This window comes from Lissotriton vulgaris, chromosome 1_1 (assembly GCF_964263255.1).
Source record: "Lissotriton vulgaris chromosome 1_1, aLisVul1.2, whole genome shotgun sequence".
NCBI lineage: Eukaryota > Metazoa > Chordata > Amphibia > Caudata > Salamandridae > Lissotriton > Lissotriton vulgaris.
Window position 1 is genome coordinate 260523754 of NC_141685.1, and position 26607 is coordinate 260550360.

At 48.8% G+C, this 26607-nt stretch overlaps 1 protein-coding gene across 1 annotated transcript in view; it reads right to left on the bottom strand.

Moving 5' to 3' along the window:
- The window catches only part of MMACHC (metabolism of cobalamin associated C), a 54379-nt gene that overhangs the window by 26422 nt on the left and 1350 nt on the right, over positions 1-26607 (bottom strand). The window contains exon 2 of the mRNA XM_086952278.1: positions 2193-2387. Within this exon, the coding sequence (XP_086808404.1) occupies positions 2193-2387 (195 nt within the window). The remainder of the gene's footprint in view (positions 1-2192; positions 2388-26607) is intronic.

Consider the following 26607-nt stretch of genomic DNA (forward strand, 5'->3'; position numbering starts at 1 on the left):
ATATAGGCATAGAAATCCCTACCCTATTTGGTCTACGCCATACAGCCCAAATACGGCATGGCTACTTCCACTAGGTTCCGAGAATTAACAACGATTTCTTGGAAAAACCCGCCTTCAGCAGCTAGGAACTTCCCCCTGCTTGAATATTAAGTTCTTCAAGAACTCCTGGCGTTTTCCAAGAATTTAGTCTTTGAGTGACGATATTAAGTCCAAACATGCGTCAAACTCGGCACCTTCAAAGTATAAATATGCCGGTTTGCCCAGTCAAACACACGGTGGTTTGGAGCAGATCGACTATCTACTTGCCCGACGCCCTGCAGCAGCAAGTCCCGAAGGAAGCCGATCCTCCAGCTGACGCACTGAGAGAGACGCTGTCTTTTCTCTTGCCGAGAAATCCAGCTCCAGTGTTTCCGGCTTACCCTTGCGGGTATCTGGGAAATCGAGTACTGAGAAAGAGATACAAGACCTCCTTCATTCTAAAACCAAGGTACGGAGCTGATTAGACCTCTTAGAGAATTCTTGGAATAGATTCCTGGCAGAGAACTCATAAACTTAGGCTACTCCTCACTTACTTCTTCCCTCGTACTAGACTTAGGTTAGGTACACCGGGGTAGGCATATTTTAAAAGCACCAGTTGAGTACTTTTAGTCATTATTTATTACTGTATGTATTTTATACGTTTTATGCAATTTATGGCTTAGAAACCATATCATGCTTTTACAGTACTACTTTATAATACTGTTTGTATTATATGCATTGTACTTTATAACCAGTATTAGGATTGTAGCAGTTCATTTCCAATGCTTGAGAAAGAAGACTGTTCAGCAAATACTTTTTATTGAAAACGCTGTCTCTCTATTTCTCTGCATCTCTGGTGAAACGAAGCAGCACGATTGACTGAGTAAAATAGTTATCTATTGTTTCCGCGACTCTAAAGATATGTTTCTTATCCTGGGGAAACAAAGTTGTCATGTTTATGCGGTTGTCAGAAACTAATCTCTTCTTGTGAATTAGAGAAGTTTATAGTGACCTCTGAGCTAGCTGGGATTCACTATTAAGTTTAATATATTCGGTAGAGACCTAGTAGACCTCAGGACTATGTCTAAACTACAGTATATATTATTCCAATGCGCAGAGCCTATTGGGAATATACAAACTACACTACACTAGTGCCCGGTGGTTCACCTGCCTCTGCATGTGTTAACAATGTAACAACTCTCTCATAACTCATACGTACGGAGGGCAAATTTCAGCGTCTTTGGTGCCCATTGGTACATTCCTGGAACATACCTGCTTTCATCCCTCAAGATTGCGGGCAGTACAACTCTGTGATTACCCCGACTTCAGCTACGGTATCGGGCTTCTAACCTTTCTTCCCCTCCCTCGCTACCACCTTTCCCTTAGTTTGTGCCCCATAATAGAAGTTCACCTTATACTTGACCATATCTATGCAGCTTGGACCAAGAACTGTTATATTTGATGGTTTATCTGTTGATCCATGTGCTTTACGTGTGCAGCATGGACTGCACTGGATGGCACTTAGCTGCACCGGCTTATTAATTGTGTACTACTCTAATACTATGTGAAGATGAAATGTGGCTGTCTACTGAATGGTAAATATGTGCAATTGGCTTTTTGTGATACAAGGCGAGCCAATAATGTTCATGACATGTCTACCTGTTGATATTGAAAATGTTCAATAAAAAGCTTCTGAGCGCAACAAAATAAAAAGTGATCTGATGGACGAGAGAGGAGTTTAGACCTCTGGTGAGGATAAAGTAGGGCATTCAATAGTGTCTAATTTGATGGATATTTTTAATTAACAGCAGGGAAGCAACAGCAACATGTTTAACAAGGTTACAGGAATCTCTTCCCATTTCAATGTTTACACTCACAGTGTACTTATCTGGGAAAAAGGCTAAAGTCAGATGCACAGATACAAAACCAAAAACTACCCACCAGACCTGGCTTATGCTTGAGCACACCAAGTACTCATTTCCAACCTATCTTTCCCAAGCAGCAAACCAATCTGACTGACACGAGAATGGGGTGATTAGAGAACCCTAGTAGCCATAAACTGCAATGGCTGTAAGATTTCATGGCTATGTGCTCAAGAAGAGAGGACAGTGGGACATAAGAGGCAAAAACAAGCTTCACTTGTCCAAGTATGAGCGAGGCCTTCACAAACTTACCTTCTTCAAGGCGGAGATATAATAGGAGACACACTCATCAACTGGGTCCCTCACATGCTGCAGCAGCTGCTGACTTATGAAAGGCTTAAATGCTTTCTCAAACATGGACGGAGTACTAAGCACAACGAAGGCCAATGTGTCCTCATGATACTGTAGATGGAAGCCAGGCTGTAGGATTGCATTGTACCACCCCACCTGAACAAAGACACAAAACATACACATGAAATGGAATTCTGCATATGGGCTTTGCAACCAATGTCACCTACAGTGCCTACAAGCATAACAAGCATTGGCATAGCCAATAGGTCTCGCTTTTGGGACCTTATAAGTATTAAATTATGCTGCACAATATCCTTGGTGCAACAACAACAGCATGCGCGCTGCGTAGGCGAGACCTAAAAAGTATCACAAAACATTGGTAAATCTGTTGGTACTAGGTGGGCTCCGAGGGTGGCTGGATTTGCATCTAAAGCTCAGGTGTATCATTAGTCTATGCCATGGAATATGTGCTAAAGAAATTGAATGTTCAGGCGGATGAGTTATCCAGGTTGTATTTGCAGGTGCATGATGAATTGAGGAGGGATGGTGGAGAGGAGTGTGAAGTTATTGCAACCTTTAAAGAAGTGGAGGAAAGTCTTGGGACACAAGGGGGAGTAGTACCGGAGGAGGAGTGGGAAGAAGTGATGAGAAAGGATGGGGACATATCTTCGGTGAAGGATGTTTTAGTGACACATAGCCAACGGAGAAAATGCTACAAGGAGACTGTTTTGCATACTCCAAGATCGGGGATGAACAGCTGTTCAAATGGAATATTTTGAAAGAACAGCCAAGATTGTACCACCAGTTGTTTTATGTGGCAAGATTGTGGCTTTGGCACACAAAGGGCATTGTGGAATGCCAAGTACCAAAACAAAGGTGAGAGAATACTTCTGCTGCCCGGGAAAGGGTGCCTCATAATTTTTCAAAATGGCTGGAGATCCGTAAGGTGGGTAATGTGACTACGGAAGTTGTCATAATTTTCCCGGGAAACATATTCTTCCAGGAATCTATTCCTGAGGTGCTATACAATTTACTTTGGACAAGATGCAGCAGTTCCCAGCTTCAAGGGGCTTCAAGCACACAAGAGTAGCCGTCTGCCTTCCAGAGGCAAAAGGTCAGTTGGAACAGAATAACAGAGTGGTAAAGGAGTCACTCCAGTTGGCACTCAAGTCAGGGTCCTGTTAGAGGAAGACTTTTCAGTCTACTTTGCTGTCATATAGGGGACCTCGAGTATAATCACAGGAATTTCACCCTGAGAGTTGCACAAGGAGTGTGAACTGACAACCAAGTTGGTGTCTTGGTGGTTGATGAAATAAGAAGACAGAAGTTTGATGAGGACACAGAAATGAAGGAGGGACGAAGTTGAGTGGAAAATGATGTATTCTGAGATCCAATAAAAAGAGAAAACTGTCAAGTTATCCCATGTCAGGCAGGAGTAGTTCATCTGGTATTATGTAAGCATTCAAGCCCAATATTTATCATGCAAAAACTCAGGACTGGGTGGCTACTTTTGACCAGCATAGAGCAACTTGAGAGCTTACCAAGGACCAAACTAAAATAGAGTACTGCATACCAAGATTCTTTTAGTACCTATGAGGATTTCTAGAGACTATGAAACACGTGAGAAATTTACTTGTAGATTGTTCACACAGACTGATGAAAATGTGAAGACTAGTACACATACCACATGGCAACGGGGGTCACATTAGCGTCAATACCTGTGAACTGTTTGAGTGACATCATGTGAGACCGCATTTTACCACTCAAATGTACCAACATTTAGTGGATAAAAAGGATGTAGTGTGTTCAGATTTCAAAATTACTAACTAGCATACGTTGTCACCAGAATTAAAACTATATGGCTTCCGCCCAAATGGGTCTAAAAGCCTGTATTGAGCGAAGTGTCAACTGAAAATTATTGAAAGAGGTGCATAACATAGTTTAAGCAAGCTTCCACTACAATGCATTCAATAGTGTAGACAAATAGGAACAGTATTTTAAAATAGATTGGCTATGCTCTCCATAATGATGACAATTGTGGTTGAAGGGATATTCTGGGGGACTGAAAGGCTAATTGATGCATTTGGAGTGTAAGGAGAAAGGATCCCTCATCATGGGCCGAATCAGCTGTATAGAGGTCTAGCACTGTGTAATGCTTTGAAACTTAGGTAACTTGCTTCTTGCTGATACTCTGTAAAGCGCTGTGAAACCTCCGGGTCTAGCCAGCGCTATATAAAGCTCATCAAATAAAATAAGAGGTGTATACGCATGCACCTGTGATGGAGATACAATCAGGTAGACCTCCAAACACCACTGTAGAGGTAAAGGTTTGAAATGCAACTAAACACAGATACAGTTCACCCCAGAAGTGGCTCCATGTCCGTTTTAAGTGCACATAAATGATATTTTACTGGGTTAGGGAGCACTCCGTTCCATGTTTTAAGTGCACAACATATGATGATGCACATATGCATTACGTACACCCAGGAGGGCTGATTTTCTATTTGGTGTGTATCCCAATAATGATGCTTAACAGTATTGTGTACGTCTCTTAAGAGACCACATGTTAACATTGTGCACGCCTCATTTGTGTTTGCATACCTGTCTTATGTACACCAAGGAGAGCATGCACAAATTGCATACAACCTACTGGGAAAAGCAGGCCATGCATATAACATGTCGCATTATGCTTGCTCCAAAAAAAAAAAAAAAAAAAAAAAAAAAAAACTGCATGCATGCATTTTGTCAACAGAGGAGATGGCTACATTTATACATTATACAAACTCCACATAGGTTAAGGCAGGATGTATCTGTTGTGTGCATGTCAGCACTATCTGTGCACTCACACATAAATAGTAAATGTGGAGGCATAGCCTACATCGTAGTCGTCCAAAAAGGGCCTATATAGCTGGGTTAACTTAAATTTATGCGTGTAGCATACGCCACACTGTTAAAGTGTTTGCACATTTGTATAAATTATTTCCAGAAATCATAACTTCCTTCCTTACATATACCACAAAGCTGGTTGCGGCAAAACAAGCGATCAAATGAGGGGACCCATAAGATATATTTTACTAGCAGTTCGGAAAAATTGTAATGCCATATTTTTTTTTTAACCAATGTCCCTGAATTTGAATGGGTCGGGAAAGCAGCCGACAACACCATTCCGACTACATCTGTGGCTTAAAACCTTTCAATGTCTATATTTATAGATGAAGGGGCCGTATCACAAGGAAGAGCTGCACTGAAGACAATTTTAATCGGATTTCAAGCTGCACCAGACCTAATAATTTATAAGAATGTGATGCTAAATCGATGTGACTCCTCTGGCCTATTGGCTATCGCCTAAACCCTGATACAGCAACACCAGAATCCAAGGAGCGGCCCTGGAGTGGATCATCTCGATCCTCGACGGAAGAACCCAGAGAGTCCGCCTCCCCCCTTTCCGATCCGCGGCCACCGAAGTCATCTGAGGCGTTCCGCAAGGATCCTCACTCAGCCCCACCCTCTTCAACGTCTACACGAGCCCCCCCGCAGCCATCGCACGCCAACACAACCTCAACATCATCTCCTACGCCGACGACACCCAGCTGATCCTCGCCCTCACCACCACCGCCACCGCCAAAGCCAACTTCCAGGAAGGAATGAAAGACATCGCGGAATGGATGAAGATCAGCCGTCTGAAACTGAACTCTCCCTCTGCCTGGGACGACTCCTGGTGGCCCCATGCCCTGGGCACCGCACCCAAGCCAATGGACCACGCACGCAACCTGGGCTTCATCCTAGACTCCTCCCTCACGATGACCAAGCAAGTCAACGCCGTCTCGTCATCCTGCTTCAACGATCTTCCGATGGATCCCCACCGAAACCAGGAAGACGGTCACCCAGGCCCTTGTCACCAGCCGTCTGGACTACGGGAACACCCTTTACTCTGGAACCACAGCCAAACTCCAGAAAAGACTCCAGCGCATTCAGAACGCCTCAGCACGACTCATCCTGGACATCCCTCGCCACAGCCACATCTCTGCCCACCTGAAAGACCTGCACTGGCTCCCCGTCACCAAGAGGATCCTGTTCAGACTCCTCACCCACACACATACAAGGCTCTCCACGACACAGGTCCAAAGTACCTCAACAGCCGCCTCACATTCTACACACCCACCCGCCAGCTCCGATCCGCCAGCCTCGCCCTCACCTCCGTCCCACGAATCCGCAAATCCACCGTCGGAGGAAGATCCTTCTCCTACCTGGCTGCCAAGACATGGAACTCCCTCCCCACTCACCTACGGCTGACCCTGGACCATCTCTCCTTCAGGAAACAACTCAAGACCTGGCTGTTTGAGCAGTAGCGACCCTCCCCCCCTCAGCGCCTTGAGACACTTATGGGTGAGTAGCGCGCTATACAAATTCTGATTGATTGCATACCATTCCAAAAAGAGTGAGCACCAGTGTGACCTGAGAACATAGAGGGGTGGATAACATTCCATCCATTCCCTTACGCCACTGCCACTTTCTTTCAATATTAGCAGATGAATACAAGGACGGATTTAGAATCATGAATTATACTCATGATGGAACCTCAGATGCAACCCCTTCTTCCCCTGCTTCAAAAAGGACCTGAAACGCCTGCTCCTCAACCAATAATTCCCTGACCAAGCCAACCAACCTAGGCATCAATAGACTAATGGACTCCCCTCTCACGCGGACTTTCAATGATGGGGGTTATCCGACTGTTCCAACCACATGCGTTTTTCACTCCTTCACTGTATACTTAAGTGTGATGTCTTTGCTTATATATTTATGCATGCTCATGTCCTGTGATGTAGCGCAACTTTTTCTATTCCTTTGTGTTTGTAAAGCGCTCTGATAACCACGGGTCTAGCTAGCGATATTTAAAACTTTGTAAATAAAAAATAAAATAAAAAATATATACTTATATATGGGTTATCATTTTAAACGGTGCACGAAAACAATAAAATAAGAACAAACTACGATTTATATCAAATGGCCTTTGTCGTAGATCTGGTAACATACAGTGCTTACAATAATATTTCTACTAATGGAGTCATTTCTGTTGTTTAGGTCTCGGCCTGACATAAGCAGCGCATGCGTTGCTCTCGTCATACGGGCTTTTTGGAATCCTTCAGTTGTGATTCTTGTGCGTCGTTTAGCGTCACAAATTATGCCAAAGACAGTGCAATCATTGCACTGAAGGCATATCACTCACTGTTTGTTGCCACCGTGTCTCCTTTAATCCCCGCCCACCAGGGCTGGATCATTTACGGGCGGATTTACGCGCTTGCAATTGACGCTCGGACAGCCTCTCCTGCTTCAGTCTCCCACCCTCGCAAAATGTGGAATTCTACTGCTTACTTTAAACTATTCAGCACTGCGCCCATTTCATGAGGGCCGTGCTGTTTCTATATTTATTAGCCTCTCCTGCTTCAGCCCCCCATCCTCGCAAAATGTGGGATTCTGCTGCTTACTTTAAAATATTCAGCACAGCGTCCATTTCATGAGCGCCGTGCTGTTTCTATATTTATTAGCCTCTTCTGCTTCAGCCCATTCTGCAGCTTACTTTAAACTATTCAGCGCTGCGCCCATTTCATGAGCGCCATGCTGTTTCTATATTTATTAGCCTCTTCTGCTTCAGCCCATTCTGCAGCTTACTTTAAACTATTCAGCGCTGCGCCCATTTCATGAGGGCCGTGCTGTTTCTTTATTTATTAGCCTCTCCAGCTTCAGCCCCCCACACTCGCAAAATGTGGAATTCTGCTGCTTACTTTAAACTATTCAGCGAGGCGCCCATTTCATGAGGACCGTGCTGTTTCCTATATTTATTAGCCTCTCCAGCTTCAGCCCCCCACACTCGCAAAATGTGGAATTCTGCTGCTTACTTTAAACTATTTAGCGCGGCGCCCATTTCATGAGGGCCGTGCTGTTTCTTTATTTATTAGCCTCTCCAGCTTCAGCCCCCCACACTCGCAAAATGTGGAATTCTGCTGCTTACTTTAAACTATTCAGCGCGGCGCCCATTTCACGAGCGCCGTGCTGTTTCTATAAACTATTCAGCGAGGCGCCCATTTCATGAGGACCGTGCTGTTTCTAGATTTATTAGCCTCTCCTGCTTCAGTCCCCCACCCTCCAAAATGTGGAATTCTACTGCTTACTTTAAACTATTTAGCGCTGCGCCCATTTCATGAGGGCCGTGCTGTTTCTTTATTTATTAGCCTCTTCTGCTTCAGCCCATTCTGCAGCTTACTTTAAACTATTCAGCGCTGCGCCCATTTCATGAGGGCCGTGCTGTTTCCTATATTTATTAGCCTCTCCAGCTTCAGCCCCCCACACTCGCAAAATGTGGAATTCTGCTGCTTACTTTAAACTATTTAGCGCTGCGCCCATTTCATGAGGGCCGTGCTGTTTCTTTATTTATTAGCCTCTCCAGCTTCAGCCCCCCACACTCGCAAAATGTGGAATTCTGCTGCTTACTTTAAACTATTTAGCGCGGCGCCCATTTCATGAGGGCCGTGCTGTTTCTTTATTTATTAGCCTCTTCTGCTTCAGCCCATTCTGCAGCTTACTTTAAACTATTCAGCGCTGCGCCCATTTCATGAGGGCCGTGCTGTTTCCTATATTTATTAGCCTCTCCAGCTTCAGCCCCCCACACTCGCAAAATGTGGAATTCTGCTGCTTACTTTAAACTATTTAGCGCTGCGCCCATTTCATGAGGGCCGTGCTGTTTCTTTATTTATTAGCCTCTCCAGCTTCAGCCCCCCACACTCGCAAAATGTGGAATTCTGCTGCTTACTTTAAACTATTCAGCGCGGCGCCCATTTCACGAGCGCCGTGCTGTTTCTATAAACTATTCAGCGAGGCGCCCATTTCATGAGGACCGTGCTGTTTCTAGATTTATTAGCCTCTCCTGCTTCAGTCCCCCACCCTCCAAAATGTGGAATTCTACTGCTTACTTTAAACTATTCAGCGCAGTGCCTGTTTTATCAGACCCTCCAGCATTTCGCGATTCACAAAAAAAAAAAATCGCAAAATCAGCTGGCAAGCGCGACGGGCGTGATATTTACCAAACTGCCCGCGTAAAAAAGTCTCCCAGAAGGCATGAAAAAATTATGCCATTTTATTGGCTGTGCGCCCATACGTCACCCCGTGAAACGGCGCTTTACAGCCGTATTAGCTGCCTGCTTCCTCGATTATTTTCAATAGGTATGAAAGAGGAGCGAGTAAAGTATTGCTTCTCTTCTTTCCAGGTTGCAGGCACGTCTGGAAAGAATGTCAAAAATTAGGATTCCAGGACGGGGACGGGAGGGGCGCGCGGAGAAGGAAAAGGACTGTCTTTTCCTTCTTGCGCACAGAATACACTGACTGTGTCTGCTCTGCCGCTTCAACTGCCCTCCCCCCTTTCTTTCTTCCTCCCTTTTCTTCCCTCTCTTTGTCTAGCAGCTTCTCTCCTACTAAAACCCTGACTTCAGAAACAGTTCTCTCCGTCTCTTTTCTACGTTCTTTGATTTGTGCCCATGTGAAATGGATCCAAAAAAGAAAAACATTGTAATTGACGTCTTTTTCTGATATTTTCCTATTCCAAAGCAGTGCTTGAAATGGATAAATAGAAGTGCAGGTACTCTGTAACAGAGTACCTGCTTGTTTTTGGGAAGTGACGGTAATCTCTCTCTCAATATAAACAAGCATTTACAATGCAATGGTTTCGCCTTTGTTAAAGTTAGAGCTATTGGCATTGCTCTTGACATTATTTTTATTTATGTATTTTTTAACATAAATAAATGGCATTGTCATTTACAATGCCACTAGCTTTATCTCTCGCAAATGACACACACAGAGCCCCCCCCACACACACAGCCACACAAAGCTCCCCACACACACAGCCGCACAAAGCTCCCCACACACACAGCCGCACAAAGCTCCCCACACACACAGCCACACAAAGCTCCCCACACACACAGCCACACAAAGCTCCCCACACACACAGCCACACAAACCTCCCCACACACACAGCCACACAGAGCCCTCCACACACACCCACATGGCACAAGCAGGCAACAGGGGCACACTGAGGCACAAGCAGGCAACAGGGGCACACGGACGCACAAGCAGGCAACAGGGGCACACTGAGGCACAAGCAGGCAACAGGGGCACACGGAGGCACAAGCAGGCAACAGGGGCACACGGAGGCACAAGCAGGCAACAGGGGCACAAGCAGGCAACAAGGGCACACGGAGGCACAAGCAGGCAACAGGGGCACACGGAGGCACAAGCAGGCAACAGGGGCGCACAAGCAGGCAACAGGGGCACGAAAACTGAGGCACAAGCAGGCGACAGGGGCACACGGAGGCACAAGCAGGCAACAGGGGCACACGGAGGCACAAGCAGGCAACAGGGGCGCACAAGCAGGCAACAGGGGCACGAAAACTGAGGCACAAACAGGCGACAGGGGCACACGGAGGCACAAGCAGGCAACAGGGGCACACGGAGGCACAAGCAGGCAACAGGGTCAGGAAAACAAGCACAAGCAGGCAAAAGGGTCACAAGCAGGAATTGTAATTTAGACGGGGCTGAAGTGTAGAACGGTCAGTAGGGAAGTAGTGTGGCTGGTGCAGTGGTACCAAGTGGTACCAATTATTCTGCAATTGACACTTGCTTTATTCCCACCTTTCTGTTTACAGACTACACTCCGAGCTACTGTAGTGGCAGTATCCTCTGAGCTCGTGTCGCAGAGCTGCCAGGTGGCGCAATGTATATTCAAGAGCACGTATGGGCCCCTATGTATAATATAGTCTCGGCGTGAAAGCAGCAAAATACAAAAAATATGTATGATTACAGCTTTACAGATGAACAGCAGTAAAGATGCATGATTAGAAATAGTGAGTTTAAACTACTAGTGTGAACTTTTTGGGTGTGTTCCTGCCTAATCAAATATATGAAGAATGCTACCTTTTTTTACTGGATCTGTACTATAAATGTATTTAAATGTGTTTTATTGGAATACAAATAGCTTAATTAAATCCCTCCTTCAGAAACAAAAAGAGTAGCTTTGGGTTCAAAAAGAAGGTTGTGTGCTAAAGGTCACACTGTGTGACAGAGCTTGGGTATAGTAGTCGTTTTACAAAGTGCACTTAAGCCGAAGCTGGTTTAGCATTTACTGTATTTTTGTAGGGACCTTGTATATAGGAGACCTGTTTGTACCTTAGTAAATATGGGCCAAAGCTTTAACGACTCACTCATCGAAACAGTTTGCTAATCCTGCCACTATTTAATTAAATTCCAGAAAAAAGATGTAATGCGTTTTTAAAGACCACTTGCTGATGGCAGCTGCGTCCTTTGCCATGGTGGTCCCCTGTCATGCTCCATAAATGGCACATGCCATCCAGGTTACTTTGGAGGGTGGCACAGGGGCACAGCGTGGCGATCTCTTTCACGCAGAGGGACGGTTTCAAGACCTCAACAAAGAGAGGCATTCGCCCCTCCATGCCCCCTGCCCCCTGCGGGGGGCGTGTCACAACTAGCAGGCCTGGCGTGCACCAAGCACATCTGTCACTTGTGAGGAAATAAATGGCTCTCCGTGTGGCCAATGGGCTGGCAGTGACTCAGGAGGTCAGCCAACCATGGCAGCCCACCAGCACCTGCCGCCATTTACGCGACACCCCGGCCAGCACGCACAAAGCCAGGCCGCACTCTCTGAACCCGGATCACCAAGGGGTGACCTAAGGCACACAAAACATCCCCCCCAAGGAAGGTTGGCATTTGGAACCCTCCACCCAGCCTTTGTTACAGCGTGGCCCTACACCAATGTCTGCCAAAAAACACCTGCATTACCATAATGTCTGTGCGGGTTCAATGTGCTAAATTACATTAACGCATCTCTCTCCTGCATACATACACAGAACCGTCTGCTTCAGAAACGTGTTTCTAAAACTCCCGTCAAAGTTTTATCTCTCTACTTTGGTTTCCAGTTGATTTTCCCATACTACAAACGGGCTGCGTTAAACCTCTTTACTTCAGGTGTGTATCTTGTGTACAATATGTGATCTCTTTACTCGCTCTCTGATTAACCTGTAGCAGTTAGAATCAAGGAAAGGCGAACTCCCCGTTTCATCCTTCCGCGGTCGATACCCCAACCATCATGCAAACGGGTGATAGTAACACCTGTTATGTACAGCGCCTATTGGTGGCAAAAAGTGCAACATTAAGCGCTGTAAATAATATTTCATGCTGGCTCCTACTCAGCCCCCAGGTGCCTTCCGTCAACCTCAAAAATTGAGCCCCATCAGGACCACGGATCACCTCTTTCCTAAAGATGCTTTGCACAGCTGTGCACAGGAAGGCTCAAACAACAGGCAGAATTTTTGGCTGTCTTCCTTGGAGGAGTCTTCTTTGGGGAACAGAGTAAATAAAAGACCATGGCGGGGATATTAACCTTGTCTTAAAACATAAAAAATTAGCCTGGTCTTAAAACATAGCCCGAGTCCAGTGCCCCTGGGCGCTGCCCCCAACTGCTGCTCTATGAAAGAGGACAATGCTCCTCTGCCTTCAGCCTTTGCAATGAAAGTCTGACGCGAACGTCCAAGATTCAACGTGGCAGCGCTGTTTTGCCTCAGATATAACTGGCGCCAACGGCCCCTCTGGCACGACCCGACAGCCCCACCTGGCTGCAGCCACCTCAGTGTTTTTAATCACCAAGGGCATCAGCTGGCGATAGGTCTCAGAACCCCCGCCTGCCACGTGCACCCGTTTGTCCTTCACGAAACCTGCGCGCGCCACCTCAGTGCTGCGGCCTCCAGAGCTGCACAGGAACCCGGAAGAGAGGCCCCGCAGCGGGGACTCCTGGTGTTGATCCTGGGTGTGCTCTAAATGTGCTTCCGCCTCAAGACCGAGACACATACTAGATTGTGACATCGCACATTCACGGACCCGTGACTATTTCCCATAGTACAGCTCTACCATCCCTCAGAACTAATTATACATAAACTGCGATAGTAACTGGAAATATTGATTTATGCTAGAACGCTTCTTGAAGTTACTAAGGATATACGAACATAAAGTCGTATCTTTTCATAAAATGAATAACTCTACTTGGACAATATTTTATTGTGAGACACAAGTGCTGGTTTGAAAATATTTAAGGGGGTTAAGGAGACATGGATGCAGGAGTTATTAGGAATAAAGAGGGGGGTCAAGGTGGTCTGATCATGAGGGGCACAGAGACCTGGGTAGAGCGGTTTTGTTACAGACGGGTTAAAGCCTAAAGGTAGTCTGATTCAGTGGTACAAGAGGAAGAGTTGAGGCGGTCGGGCTAAATGAGCATGGTTTAAAAGGCCACATCGCAGGTCCGTCTGAAGTGATCTGTTGTTTGCAAGGGGGCTAAATGGGGGACTGTGTAAGGTGCCCGGTCTACTCATTGGGAGTATAAGGGAGTAAAGCGGGAGGGTTACAGACGGAATAAATGGGAGACTGATTAAGGATGTCTGCTACTACGGGGTTACGGCGACCTGGTTAAAATGACGTGGTTACAGACGGGCTGAACTGGGGTCGGATTATGATGATGGGGCCAGATGGGTGGAGGGTAGATGTCTGGGTGATATGTTCTGCATACATACGCGCCCCTGCACACTTACCTCTGGATAGCAGTCCTTGGCCAGCACCTGTAGCATGGCAGTCTTCCCACAATGCACGTCCCCCACGAGGACCAGCTTACACCTCACCACGGCGGGGGCCTGGGGGCTGCGCCTTTCCTTCATACTCGGGATCTGCTAAGGGCTGGGCCCCTTGTGCTCAGCTTTACCAGCAAGATGCTGTATGCCATCAGTCCCATCAGCCTCAGGGTCAACAGGACAAACCATGGCCGACTGGTAGGAGCTCCCCGGAGGAGCTCCGAGCACTTGGGATCCCTCAAGTGGAATATCCCTGTTAGTGGCAGTCTTGGAAAAGAACAGATCCTATAAAAGTAACCGGAATCAATCTCACAGCATTTGAAGTTACTTGGGTAAGGATTGGGCAGTAATCGACGCTCACCTGGATATATCAATCAGAATGGACGACTAACTGGCCACCTTCACCGAAGCTGAGAGATTGGGGTCGATTCGGGATAACTCTTCACAGCCCACCTTCGTCCTCACAAACTCAGCCTCTACTCCCCGGTCGAGGTAATAGGCTACCCCAGCGAGATTGGAGCGGACCTCTGCTGCCACAAGACGGGGCACGACCTTTGGAATGACTGGAACAACAGGAGCAAAACCCCGACCCAGTGATATGGCGGAAGACACAGAACGGGGCTGCAGCCGACCTACGCTGTGGCGGAGGTAGGACCAGTCTATCCCTGGACGTGCCGGCAGACAAGGCTAGGCGTGGTGGGAACTAGCCCCTGCTGACCTCGTACTGGGTAGGGGATTGATTGCGGCGTGGCAGTGGTGCGGTTTGCTGGTTCGCCCGCACCACTGCAGTGGCTCCGCCGGGCATCGAGAGCTCCTCGCTCCTGGTCTCCAAGTCGGGCGAGGAGGCGGGCCCCTGAATGTAGCTGCCGGCTGCCCCCAAGCGAGTCAGGTGCCCCAGGCGGCAGTGCGACCATCCTGCCCATATCGCAGCTCAGATCCAGAGTCACGGGGGTCGGACAGACCGTGGGACAATCGCTGGATTCATCGGAGAAAGCCGCTGCTAGCCCCGCCCCCCCGGTTCGGGCCCATAACAACGCTGAGAGTGCAGAGATGTCCGATCTCCCTCTCTCTTTGTATTAAAATTTGGTGCTCAAGAATTTGCACGCAGAGAAACGAACAATTGGCCAAACAGCACATAACCAGCAAAGGGGGGCCCTGACCTAGCCTGCAGCCAGATCTTATCGATTAGACAACGACTACAGTGGTAACATCGTGGACACCTTATGGCCACTTGTACATAGTGTATTCTCTCTTCTGCTGTTTATAGCTTTATGCTAGCATTGCTGGCAACATCGTTTGCTCACAGATATCGCTTGGTCACAGATTGGCAAAATGACTGACCACAACAACAAGAGTGAATGGCCCTCCCCTGGTCACTATAATCAGTGGCTCTCTGAGGGGTGTCCAGACTACGCCACTGGAGCAGCGCACCGAGGGCCGCCCGGCTGCTGGTGCTTGGGCTCTGCTGCCTCTCAGGCTTGCCCTCGCGCCCGGGGGCTGCTGAGGCTGGGGGCAGCACGGGCTCTATGGGGGCCGCGGGGAGCTGTGCAGCGGTCAGTCAGCCCTGGCTGTGGATGCCCGGCTCTGGAGGGGGCTGTGCACGCGCTGCTGCTGTCCCGGCTCAGGCGCTGGTGGTGCTCGCGCTGCTGCGGTGCCTGGGCTGCGTGCTCTGCTGCTGTTTGGCGGGCTCTCCTGGGGGTGGGGGCTCTGCTGACCTGCACGACTTTGCCGCGCTTCGCGGTGCCTTGGACGGGTGAAATCCCGACTCCCTGCCAAGTCTCACGCTTCCCGCGTGAGACGCGATCGGCCCGGTCGGGTCTTGTAGAGCGGATGGCCCCCCTGGTCTACAGGACCCACTCGGGGGGGAACCACCGACCTCAGGGCTATCCAGGGGGAGGGAAGGCCCAAGGACCCAGCGCCGCCTCAGTCACGCGGGCGGGGGCTTCGTTTGCAGCCTGCTGGACCCGACCGCTAAAGGATTCCAGCGGGAGGGGCTGGAGCGCTCTCGCAGCGCGGAGCTGCAGGCAGGCAGAGAGACACAGAGCGGTGCGAGTCAGCGGGAAGGGGCGGCTCGCACCGCGGGGGATATCAAAAATACCTTGGCACTTGCAGGCAGGCTGGCAACCCCAAAACCAAGGGGGGAAACAAACGTTGCGGGCCCCGAGCCCGATGATTGTCTCGGTGGCGGCTTTTCTCCGGGGACAGATGCGACACGGGGCAGGAGAGACGCAGAAGTGCCGGCAATGCCGGACCAGACACGGGGGCGTTCCCGGCGTCCCGTGACGTCGGCAAAAGCCAAAGAATGTCGGGAACGCCCCCGTGTCTGGTCCGGCATTGACGGACAGGCCCCTCGTCCAATGGCAAGGCTCCGTTTACGGAGCCAGCCAATCAACGACGAGGGCCGAACCAAGCCACACTATGCAACTCAACAGGATTTCGCCTGCGCCGAAAAGATGCGCAGAGCGCATCTTCGGCGAGGCGAAACCTAAAAAGTGCTGGGTACTTCGTACTGGACAGTACCGGCCCAATGAAAGCAATGTTCCAAAGTGTAGCTGTGGGAAAAAAAGGTTCCAAACATGAAAAATAACTAAATAAAGCCAAACAGAAGGATAGCAAAGTGGGCAGATTGATTTTATTCATACCCAAACACATTTGCGCCACTCTACAGAGTTTGCCAGTGAAGCTCTACTTTAGTTTACTTGTCTTTCTTTGAATAGCGTGGTTTTCTCCAGGCGGGGAACTAGTGCACCAGTGCTGGAGGCACTGCAACACGTGGATTGGAAAACAAAATGTGTACTGCGTCTCGGTGTTCAGGGAGTTGATCTTTTTACTATACTGCTTACATTCTGTAAGGATATAAGCAATGGACATTGAAATGGGTCCATTCCGTGCCTTGTAGTCATGTCCTTAACTTTTCAGGCAAAGCACTCTCTGATTTCTGAATAGTGAGTGTAAAAGTGTTAAAGTAACCATGTTTTTCCTGCTTACATTTTACATGATTTACTTAATTTTGTATTCCCTATGAGTATTTGCTTTTCCCAAGATGATGTTACTTTTTTTTGTAGGCAGAATATTACTCTTGTCTAGTGCGTAATTTAAATTGAGCCGCGTCCAGGTGTTTATAGGGGGCACAATTGGGTTATAGTTGAGGCAGTGCGAGTTTCTCTCAGTGGGCGGTATGGTGTTTAGTGGGGAAGAGGATGTGACACCATGGTCAGAACTACTGAATGTAGAACTGGGGAACCTGATTCTGAAGGATGATTATTGCAAGATGTCTGCCCGTCAGTACTACCCATAAAAGGAAGTCAGTGCACGAAACACAAGAGGAGGCTGTACCTCAGCACCCAGGGAGCGATGGGGGTCTGTGTGACTGCACCCAGGGAGCAAATGGGGGCTGTGTGATTGCACCCATGGAGCAGAGGGGAGCTGTGTGACTGCACCCAGGGAGCGGTAAAAGTGGTGCCCCGGGCAGGGGTGCACTCACGGGCGCTAGAAAATCCCAGGGAGAAATACGCCCCCTCCCACAAGGTTAGTAGATTGGAGCTGTGCTTCCATAGAGCTGTAGAAACTTTAACCATGCCTATTTCAAAGAGGAATACTATGCTAAAACAGGTTCCATTGATTTAGGGCTGAAAAGGAAGGATTACGAGTAAAATAAAGTGCCGCAATAATGCCGCAAAATTTACATTTTATGCCGCAAAATTTGCACTTTTATGCCGCTATATCCTGGGGCGGTCTGTTTTATGAGCGCCGAGCTGTTTCTATTTTTTTGTGTGCCTGCTCCTCACGTAATGGCAGAGCCGAGTAACGAGCTCTTCACAGCACAGATGGTCTGCCTTTCAGTGCTCCGCTCGGAACTCAGCTGTGCCATTATTTTATTGTAACCACTTTGAGCAGTGTTGGTTTACTTCCCCCTTCCCTTATCTGTGTATGTGGACCGCGTCCCCCCATTAAAAGCACCCCCCTGCGCCTCCGGATGCGTCCTTGGTATTAGTGTGGCTTGCCAGGAAATGTAAATGTAAATGTACATGTATTTATATAGCGCAAATCACCCACATCGCAGGTATCTAAGCGCTTGCTTAGGGAACCCGTCCTGGTATTCCCCTGTGAGATAACCCAGGCAGGGTATCCACAAGGTGAAAGCCAGGCATCTCGCCGCGAGGGGCCGTTGTGGAGATTAAGCAAGCTATTGCCCAGAGTCGCAGAGTGTGAACCCGTGAGTCGAGTAGGCACCGGAGCGAGAATTATCGAGTCCGTGGAATTATTGAGCCCAAGCCCCGTCGAGGCGGGGAATTGAACCCTGGTCCAGGGCCGATCTCAGCTTCCGGGTCTGCCGCCTCTAACCCCTGAGCCACACTTCTCCACTATGGAGTGGAGTGGAGCGCTATGGCGCCCTGGGTTTCATCACACATGAAGCGGAGCTGTATTTCTGATTTCTAGGGCCACGCTGTACCTCCTTGCCGGTGGCCCTGTGTGGTGCAGGCTCTCCTAGTAGAGCAAGGGGACTTTTACAGCACAGCACCGCTGCATTCAGCCCAACAAAGTTAATCTCTAGGCTTCGAAAGTGTTCTGCCTCCTCCATGTTGCTCACGTCGGCAGGGTATTCGAGACAGCGGAAACATGGAGGAGGCACAACACTTCGGAGCCCATAGATTAACTTTGCTACTTTGCTCACTCTCTACTACTCACTCTCTACTCTCTTCTACCTCTCTCTACACCTCCCTACGCATATATATATATATATATATATATATATATATATACACACACACACACACAGCCACACACACATACATACATAAACATCTGCATATCTATATAAATACAAATATAAATGCATGCATACATATATATGAATGTTATGAAATTTTGATAAACACTAATAAAAGCAATGCTAAAAAGCCACCAAATTACAAACAGAATTGCTTTAACTTAAACAAGGGCGAGACCTATTGCATTTTGCAATGCTTGTTAGTTTAGTCTGCGTATTTTAAGGTATGTTGCTTAGCACGTCTGAAACGTTGCTGTACATGTCTACCAAAAGAATTCACTGTCTACCTTTTTAGGGCTCGGCCTACGTCACCACTGCGTCAGCAGTGGGGCGAAGCTCCGAGCCGTATTGTTACGAGGTGCAGAATAGTGAAGGAAAAATTCCTCAGTGCTCGCGATTTTTCAGTGTTTTTTTCTGGCATCTGCATGCATGCTAATTGGCCCTCGCAGTGCTGTGTATATGTTAGCCTTCATGCAATAGGCCATCTGGATTCGAGTTTGTCCACTTCCTGCATATTCCGTGTGGTTACGCGCAGGGGAGTGCAATAAATTGACAATTACGAGCTGTCAGGGTGCCGCGGTAATCGAAGGCAGATGGTGAGCGCGCGTTCACCACTCTCCAGTGAGTTTGGTGGGCGCGAGTTCATCTGCTTTCTTTCATGTATAAGTGCTGTCCTGGGAAAAACTGGCTTGGGCGAAATCGTTTCCACAGAACAGAAGCAAAAGTGGAACCTTGGCGGGATGAAAGGCTGAATACAACTTGTAAAGGCTTGGACACGAGGATCTGACATTGCACGGGTGGTAAAAACCTTGACAACCTTTGTTCTGTGTTTGGATTCAGTCGTCGGAGAGTACTTCAAGCCCTATGAAGGATTTTCGGTCTCCGTCATCCAGTTCAGCTACATGGCTCTGCTGTACATGATTAATGCTCGTTCTGCACATCGCTGATCGAGGCCACAAAGGGCAGGCACATTGTCATGTCAGCGAAGGGATCATTTTCGTTTATTTAATACAATGTTATATAGCGCGATCTTTACTCGAGGGTGACAGAGTGCTTTACATGGGTGCCTGTTGCAAGGTATAAGGACGTAGGATTACGCGCGTTGCATGGGGATACTGACAGAGTGGCAAGTTGCATATGGGGTCACACAAGGAAGAGATACGGACTGGTAGAGGTGTTGCGGAGCTATGGGCTCCATCTTTGGCATCTCCGGTTCCTTTTCGTTAATTAGTGACATTTTATATAGCGCAAACTTTGGCCGAGGGTGCCAGAGCGCTTTACATAAGAGTTTGTTACAAAACATAAGGTTTTAGGATTAGACATGTTACGTAAAGGTACAAACTGCATTAGGAATTGTAAAAGAGGTGTTGCGGAGCTCTGGGCTCCATCTTCGGCATCTCCGGTTTATGTTCGTTTACTCAATGCAAATTATGTTGGGCGGATTTTACCCGAAGGTGTCGGAGCGCTTTACATAAGAGACTGTTGCACAGGATTGCAGGCGTAGAAGTTGTAGAGTCGCACAAGGAGGAGATACGGGCAGAGAGAGGTGTGCGAACTCTGGGTGTTTTCGGTCACGGTTATTGATTCGGCAGTGGGGGGAAGGCTCGTTCACAGAGTGAGTAACTGCCATTTATGTCTATCTGGAGGGCCGAATGATTATTTGTGTGTGGTTGGCTTGTGTGTTTAAAGCTGGCTTTGCATGGCGCGAAGGTTGCCGGTTCGGTTCCCCCTACGGGCATCAGAGATGATTGAAATAGATGCGCTCATGGTGGTCGTTACAATCAGAGTTATAAATTGCAAATGTACAAGTTGTGAAGTCACACAGGGCGGAGATGCAGACAGAGAGAGGTGTTGCGGAGCTCTGGGCTCCATCTTTGGCATCTCCGGTTCATTTTCATTTACTTGATGCAATTTTGTATAGCGCAAACTTTGCCCAAAGGTGTCGGAGCGCTTTACATGGGAGCCCTCTTGCAAAGCATAGGAACTTAGGAGTTCTGACACGGTTTACTTTGTAAATAGGCTTTTCGCCTGTCATTCTTTTACTGCATGTGTGTTAAGAGACAGGCGCAGGTCCCGGATAGAGTATCCAGGTGGGTTCGTGCACTGTAGCAATGAAGGAACGACATCAAGAGCAGCTGTGTATCTAAGGCACTAAATCAAAGGGTGAGGCGGCTGTAGCCCGATTCTGTGCTAGCCTGCATGTCACCTATTCGGTTTCGGGTGCATTACATCTGTAGGACAGTGGCAGCTGAGATGAGGTAAGGACGGGCTCATGGCAGCCTTTTGGGACATCTGTATGGTTGTAAACCGCGCTGCATTTCACACAGTGCTACTGTCTTATAATCAATGGGGAACTCGATAGTGCTGTGTGGTGTAGAGTGACAGTGAGTGCAGAGTGACAGTGAGTGCAGAGTGACAGTGAGTGCAGAGTGACAGTGAGTGCAGAGTGACAGTGAGTGCAGAGTAAGTGCAGAGTGACTGAGTGCAGAGTGAGTGCAGAGTGACAGTGAGTGCAGAGTAAGTGCAGAGTGACTGAGTGCAGAGTGAGTGCAGAGTGACAGCGAGTGCAGAGTGAGTGCGAGTGCCAGTGAGTGCAGAGTGCGTGCAGAGTGCCAGTGAGTGCAGACTGAGTGCAGAGTGCCAGTGAGTGCAGACTGAGTGCAGAGTGACAGTGAGTGCAGAGTGAGTGCAGAGACAGTGAGTGCAGAGTGAGTGCAGAGACAGTGAGTGCAGAGTGAGTGCAGAGACAGTGAGTGCAGTGACAGTGAGTGCAGAGTGAGTGCAGAGACAGTGAGTGCAGAGTGACAGTGAGTGCAGACTGAGTGCAGAGTGAGAGTGAGTTCAGAGTGAGTGCAGAGTGACAGTGAGTACAGAGTGTGTGCAGAGTGACAGTGAGTGCAGAGTGAGTGCAGAGTAACATTGAGTGCAGTGTGAGTGCAGAGACAGTGAGTGCAGAGTGAGTGCAGAGTGACAGTGAGTGCAGAGTGAGTGCAGACTGACAGTGAGTGCAGAGTGAGTGCAGACTGACAGTGAGTGCAGAGTGAGTGCAGAGACAGTGAGTGCAGACTGAGTGCAGAGTGACAGTGAGTGCAGAGTAAGTGCAGAGTGACAGTGAGTGCAGAGAGTGACAGTGAGTGCAGACTGAGTGCAGAGTGACAGTGAGTGCAGAGTGACAGTGTGTGCAGAGTGAGCGCAGAGTGACAGTGAGTGCAGAGTGACAGTGAGTGCAGAGTGAGAGCAGAGTGACAGTGAGTGCAGAGTAAGTGCAGAGACAGTGAGTGCAGAGTGAGTGCAGAGTGACAGTGAGTGCGAGTGACGGTGAGTGCAGACTGAGTGCAGAGTGATTGTGTGCAGAGTGACAGTGAGTGCAGAGTGACAGTGAGTGCAGAGTGAGTGCAGAGTGACAGTGAGTGCAGAGTGAGTGCAGAGACAGTGAGTGCAGAGTGACAGTGAGTGCAGAGTGAGTGCAGAGTGACAGGGAGTGCAGACTGAGTGCAGAGTGACAGGGAGTGCAGACTGAGTGCAGAGTGACAGTGAGTGCAGAGTGACAGTGAGTGCAGAGTGAGTGCAGAGACAGTGAGTGCAGAGTGACAGTGAGTGCAGACTGAGTGCAGAGTGAGTGTGTGCAGAGTGAGTGCAAGAGCGACAGTGAGTGCAGAGTGAGTGCGAGAGTGACAGTGAGTGCAGAGTAAGTGCGAGAGTGACAGTGAGAGTGCAGAGTGACAGTGAGTGCAGACTGAGTGCAGGGTGACCGTGAGTGCAGACTGAGTGCAGAGTGACAGTGAGTGCAGACTGAGTGCAGAGTGACAGTGAGTGCAGACTTTCAGTGAGTGCAGACTGACAGTGAGTGCAGAAAGAGTGCAGTGACAGTGAGTGCAGAGTGACAGTGAGTGCAGAGACAGTGAGTGCAGAGACAGTGAGTGCAGAGTGACAGTGAGTGCAGAGTGAGTGCAGACTGACAGTGAGTGCAGACTGACAGTGAGTGCAGACTGACAGTAGAGTGCAGACTGAGTGCAGAGTGCACAGTGAGTGCAGAGTGCACAGTGAGTGCAGAGTGACAGTGAGTGCAGAGTGACAGTGAGTGCAGAGTGACAGTGAGTGCAGAGTGACAGTGAGTGCAGAGTGACAGTGAGTGCAGAGTGACAGTGAGTGCAGAGTGACAGTGAGTGCAGAGTGACAGTGAGTGCAGAGTGCACAGTGAGTGCAGAGTGCACAGTGAGTGCAGAGTGCACAGTGAGTGCAGAGTGACAGTGAGTGCAGAGTGACAGTGAGTGCAGAGTGACAGTGAGTGCAGAGTGACAGTGAGTGCAGAGTGACAGTGAGTGCAGAGTGACAGTGAGTGCAGAGTGACAGTGAGTGCAGAGTGACAGTGAGTGCAGAGACAGTGAGTGCAGAGACAGTGAGTGCAGAGTGACAGTGAGTGCAGAGTGACAATGAGTGCAGAGTGAGTGCAGAGTGACAGTGAGTGCAGAGTGAGTGCAAGAGCGACAGTGAGAGTGCAGAGTGACAGTGAGTGCAGAGTGATTGTGTGCAGAGTGAGTGCGAGAGCGACAGTGAGTGCAGAGTGAGTGCAAGAGCGACAGTGAGTGCAGAGTAAGTGCGAGAGTGACAGTGAGAGTGCAGAGTGACAGTGAGTGCAGAGCGAGTGCAGAGACAGTGAGTGAAGAGTGAGTGCAGAGTGACGGTGAGTGCAGAGTGAGTGCAGAGTGACAGTGAGTGAACACTGACTGCAGAGTGAGTGTGACTGCAGAGTGACAGTGACTGCAGTGTGTGAGTGTGCAGGGTAAACAGTGTGAGTGTGCAGAGTGAGCAGTGTGTGAATGTGTAGGGGCAGTGTGTGAGTGGGCAGGAAACAAACACTCAAACTAATTCCACCACACACATACATAACACCACACACATAAGACCACACACACACCATGCACACACCACACACACATACACCACGCACACATACCACACACACACCACTCTCTCACCACCACACACTCATCACCACTCACCACAACACACTCACTACCACACACTCACCCCCACAGACTCACCCCCACAGAATCACCACCACAGACTCACCACTACACACAAAACCACACACACTACAACACACCACCAGCCGTCAGTGCACGCTTTCACCAGGCCCAAACACCACCAGCCATCAATGCACGCTTTCACCAAGCACAAACACCACCAGGTGTAAAACACCAGTCGTCAGTGCATTCTTTTACAAGGCGCACTCACCAGCAACCGTCAGTGCACGCTTTCACCAAACACACACACCACCAGCCATCTGTGCACGCTTTTACCAAGCACACACCCACCAGCCGTCAGTGCACCCTTCCACCAGGCACACACACCTCCAGCCGGCAGTGCACTCTTCCACCAAGCACACACACCACCAGCCATCAGTGCACAATTTCTACAGGCAGGCACACACACCACCAGCCATCAGTGCACGCATCAATTGTTAACGCATCCACAATTAACTATTGTAGCAATCGCAGTATGGTACACTTTACTTTTAAACATATTCATCTAAAGCACAGCATGCCACCATTGCTACAATTCCAATCCAACCCACATAATTCCACTACACACCACATGCACACACTCCATAACACATGGCGAAAAGACATTGCCATTTACAATGCCATTAGCTCAAACTCAAATAAATCCGAGCCCTATTGCATTTCTAACGCCAAAGGCGGGCCCGTCTGCGCCCGTCCGCGCCGGACCCGCGCCCAGCGCCATAACCCCTGTCAATTTTCCCTCAGACCCTACTAAGAGACTGTGCTATGATTACAAGCAGCTCTGGGAATTAGGGGGGAACAAATTGAGGAGTGGATGTCAGAGGATGGCCCCGGATAATGATCTACAGGTGGGGTTACACTACTGATCCGCTTGTAAAGCTATGATCCCTCCCATTACTGGGGACAGAATTAGAGCGCTCTCTCAGACCCCCAGGCACACGAATAGACGAGGAAAAATAACCATAAATTGCATATTAATTAATGCTAGGTCCTTGGTAAAGCACAGCATGGAGTGTGCAGATTTGATTCTTGACTCTAACGCACAAATTGCCTTTGTCACTGAGACATGGACGGACGCAGCTTCAGGTCCTGACCTGGTAAAAGCAACACCACCTAATTTCCTTAGTTTCGTCTTGGATAGACCAAAAAAGAGGGGTGGAGGGGTGGCCATTATTTACCACACTTCCATCCAAGGGCACTTCTTTCCAACTTCCTCCGGGGCGTGTGAGGCCCTGGGGTTTAAGCTGGATCTTTCCAACCACTACTCCTTTAAGGGATGCCTGCTTTATAGACCCCCTGGGGCGAAGTCCCGCTTTCTCGAAACAGTTGGCAGTATCTTGGAGGAGGCGGTTGGGGCTGACTCCTTTACTGTTTTGGGGGACTTTAACTTCCATTTGGAAGATCCCGCCGACTCAGATTCCTTGGCCTTACTAGATGTAATGTCGGTGGTGGGCTTGATCCAGTCGGTAGTAGGGCCAACCCACCAGGCTGGCCACACTCTAGATGGAATCTTCACCAACAGCTCTGATCTGATGTTTCAAAAAGCAGAACCCCTACCCTGGACAGACCATGGGGTGGTGCGGTTCACCATTCTTATTCCTCAGGCTAAAACAGTGACAGGTGAGGGGCAAACCAGCAGTATATCCAGGCCATGGAAAAACATCAAAGCAAACGACTTGGAGGAGCTGCTTCTTGCCTCCAACCCGGCCCGACCGACAGACGTAAGCATAGCCTCTTCCGAATATACAGACTGGATTGACCATGCTTGCCTTAAGTTGGCACCCCCTAAACGATGTCGACCCGCTAGGTCAGTGCCATCAGCCCCCTGGTACTCGGACGTCCTGAGAGATGCCAAAATAGTATGCAAAAAGCTAGAACGGATTTGGAGGTCCACCTACTCGGAGCAGGATAAGGAAAAGCTTAAAGCCGGCCAAAGGGCCTATAAAGATGAGATCAGGCAAGCTAAGAGGGCATACTTTACGGAGCGTATTGAGATGGCTAAGAACTCCTCAAAAGAACTCTTTGATACTGTTACTAGTCTGGCCTCTCCTAAGGCGGTGATGGTCCCGCCTAATCTAGAACTATGTGAGTCCTTAGCAAAGTTCTTTCAGAATAAAGTGCAGGTGATATTTACCTCTCTTGAACCTCAGGTGGCTCAGAGCCTCCATGACACTCCCCATAGGATTTCCCAGGTGGGATCCACTGGAGCTCCTTTCTCAGCCTTTATACCTGTGGAGGCAGAGGAAGTAGCAAAATTGTTGCTAGCCACCAAATCTGGTTCACCTTACGATCCTTGCCCCACCGCTATTGCTAAACTGGCGGTTGGCCCTATTGCGAACAAACTGGCAGGGATTTTCAACTTAATGTTTGAAAAAGGCAATTTCCCTACGATCTGGAAACGGGCCTCAATCAGCCCGCTCCTCAAAAAGCCCTCCCTTGATATTGCGGACCCCAACAGCTACAGACCAATATCCAGGTTGCCACTGCCCGCGAAACTGGTTGAGAAAATCATGAACTCCCAACTCTGCGCTTTCCTGCGCAATTCTAAAGGTTTAGACGCAGCACAACATGGTTTTAGAGAGGGTCACAGCACTGAGACGGCTCTGATTAAGTCCACAGAGGAGATCCGGAAGGTGCTTGACGAAGGGGGCCAGGCAGTGCTGATTCTTTTAGACCTGTCGGCAGCCTTCGATACCGTCCACCATGCATTGTTACTTGATCGGTTGGAGGGCTGCGGGGTTCGCGGACAAGCACTCAAGCTCCTGGAGGCCTTTTTAACTGAGCGTGTACAAGTGGTGGCCATGGGGGAATATGAATCAAGACCTTTCGAGCTCCCGGGGGGGGTCCCGCAGGGATCCTCCCTAAGCCCCACTTTATTCAACATCTACGTAGCCGCTCTC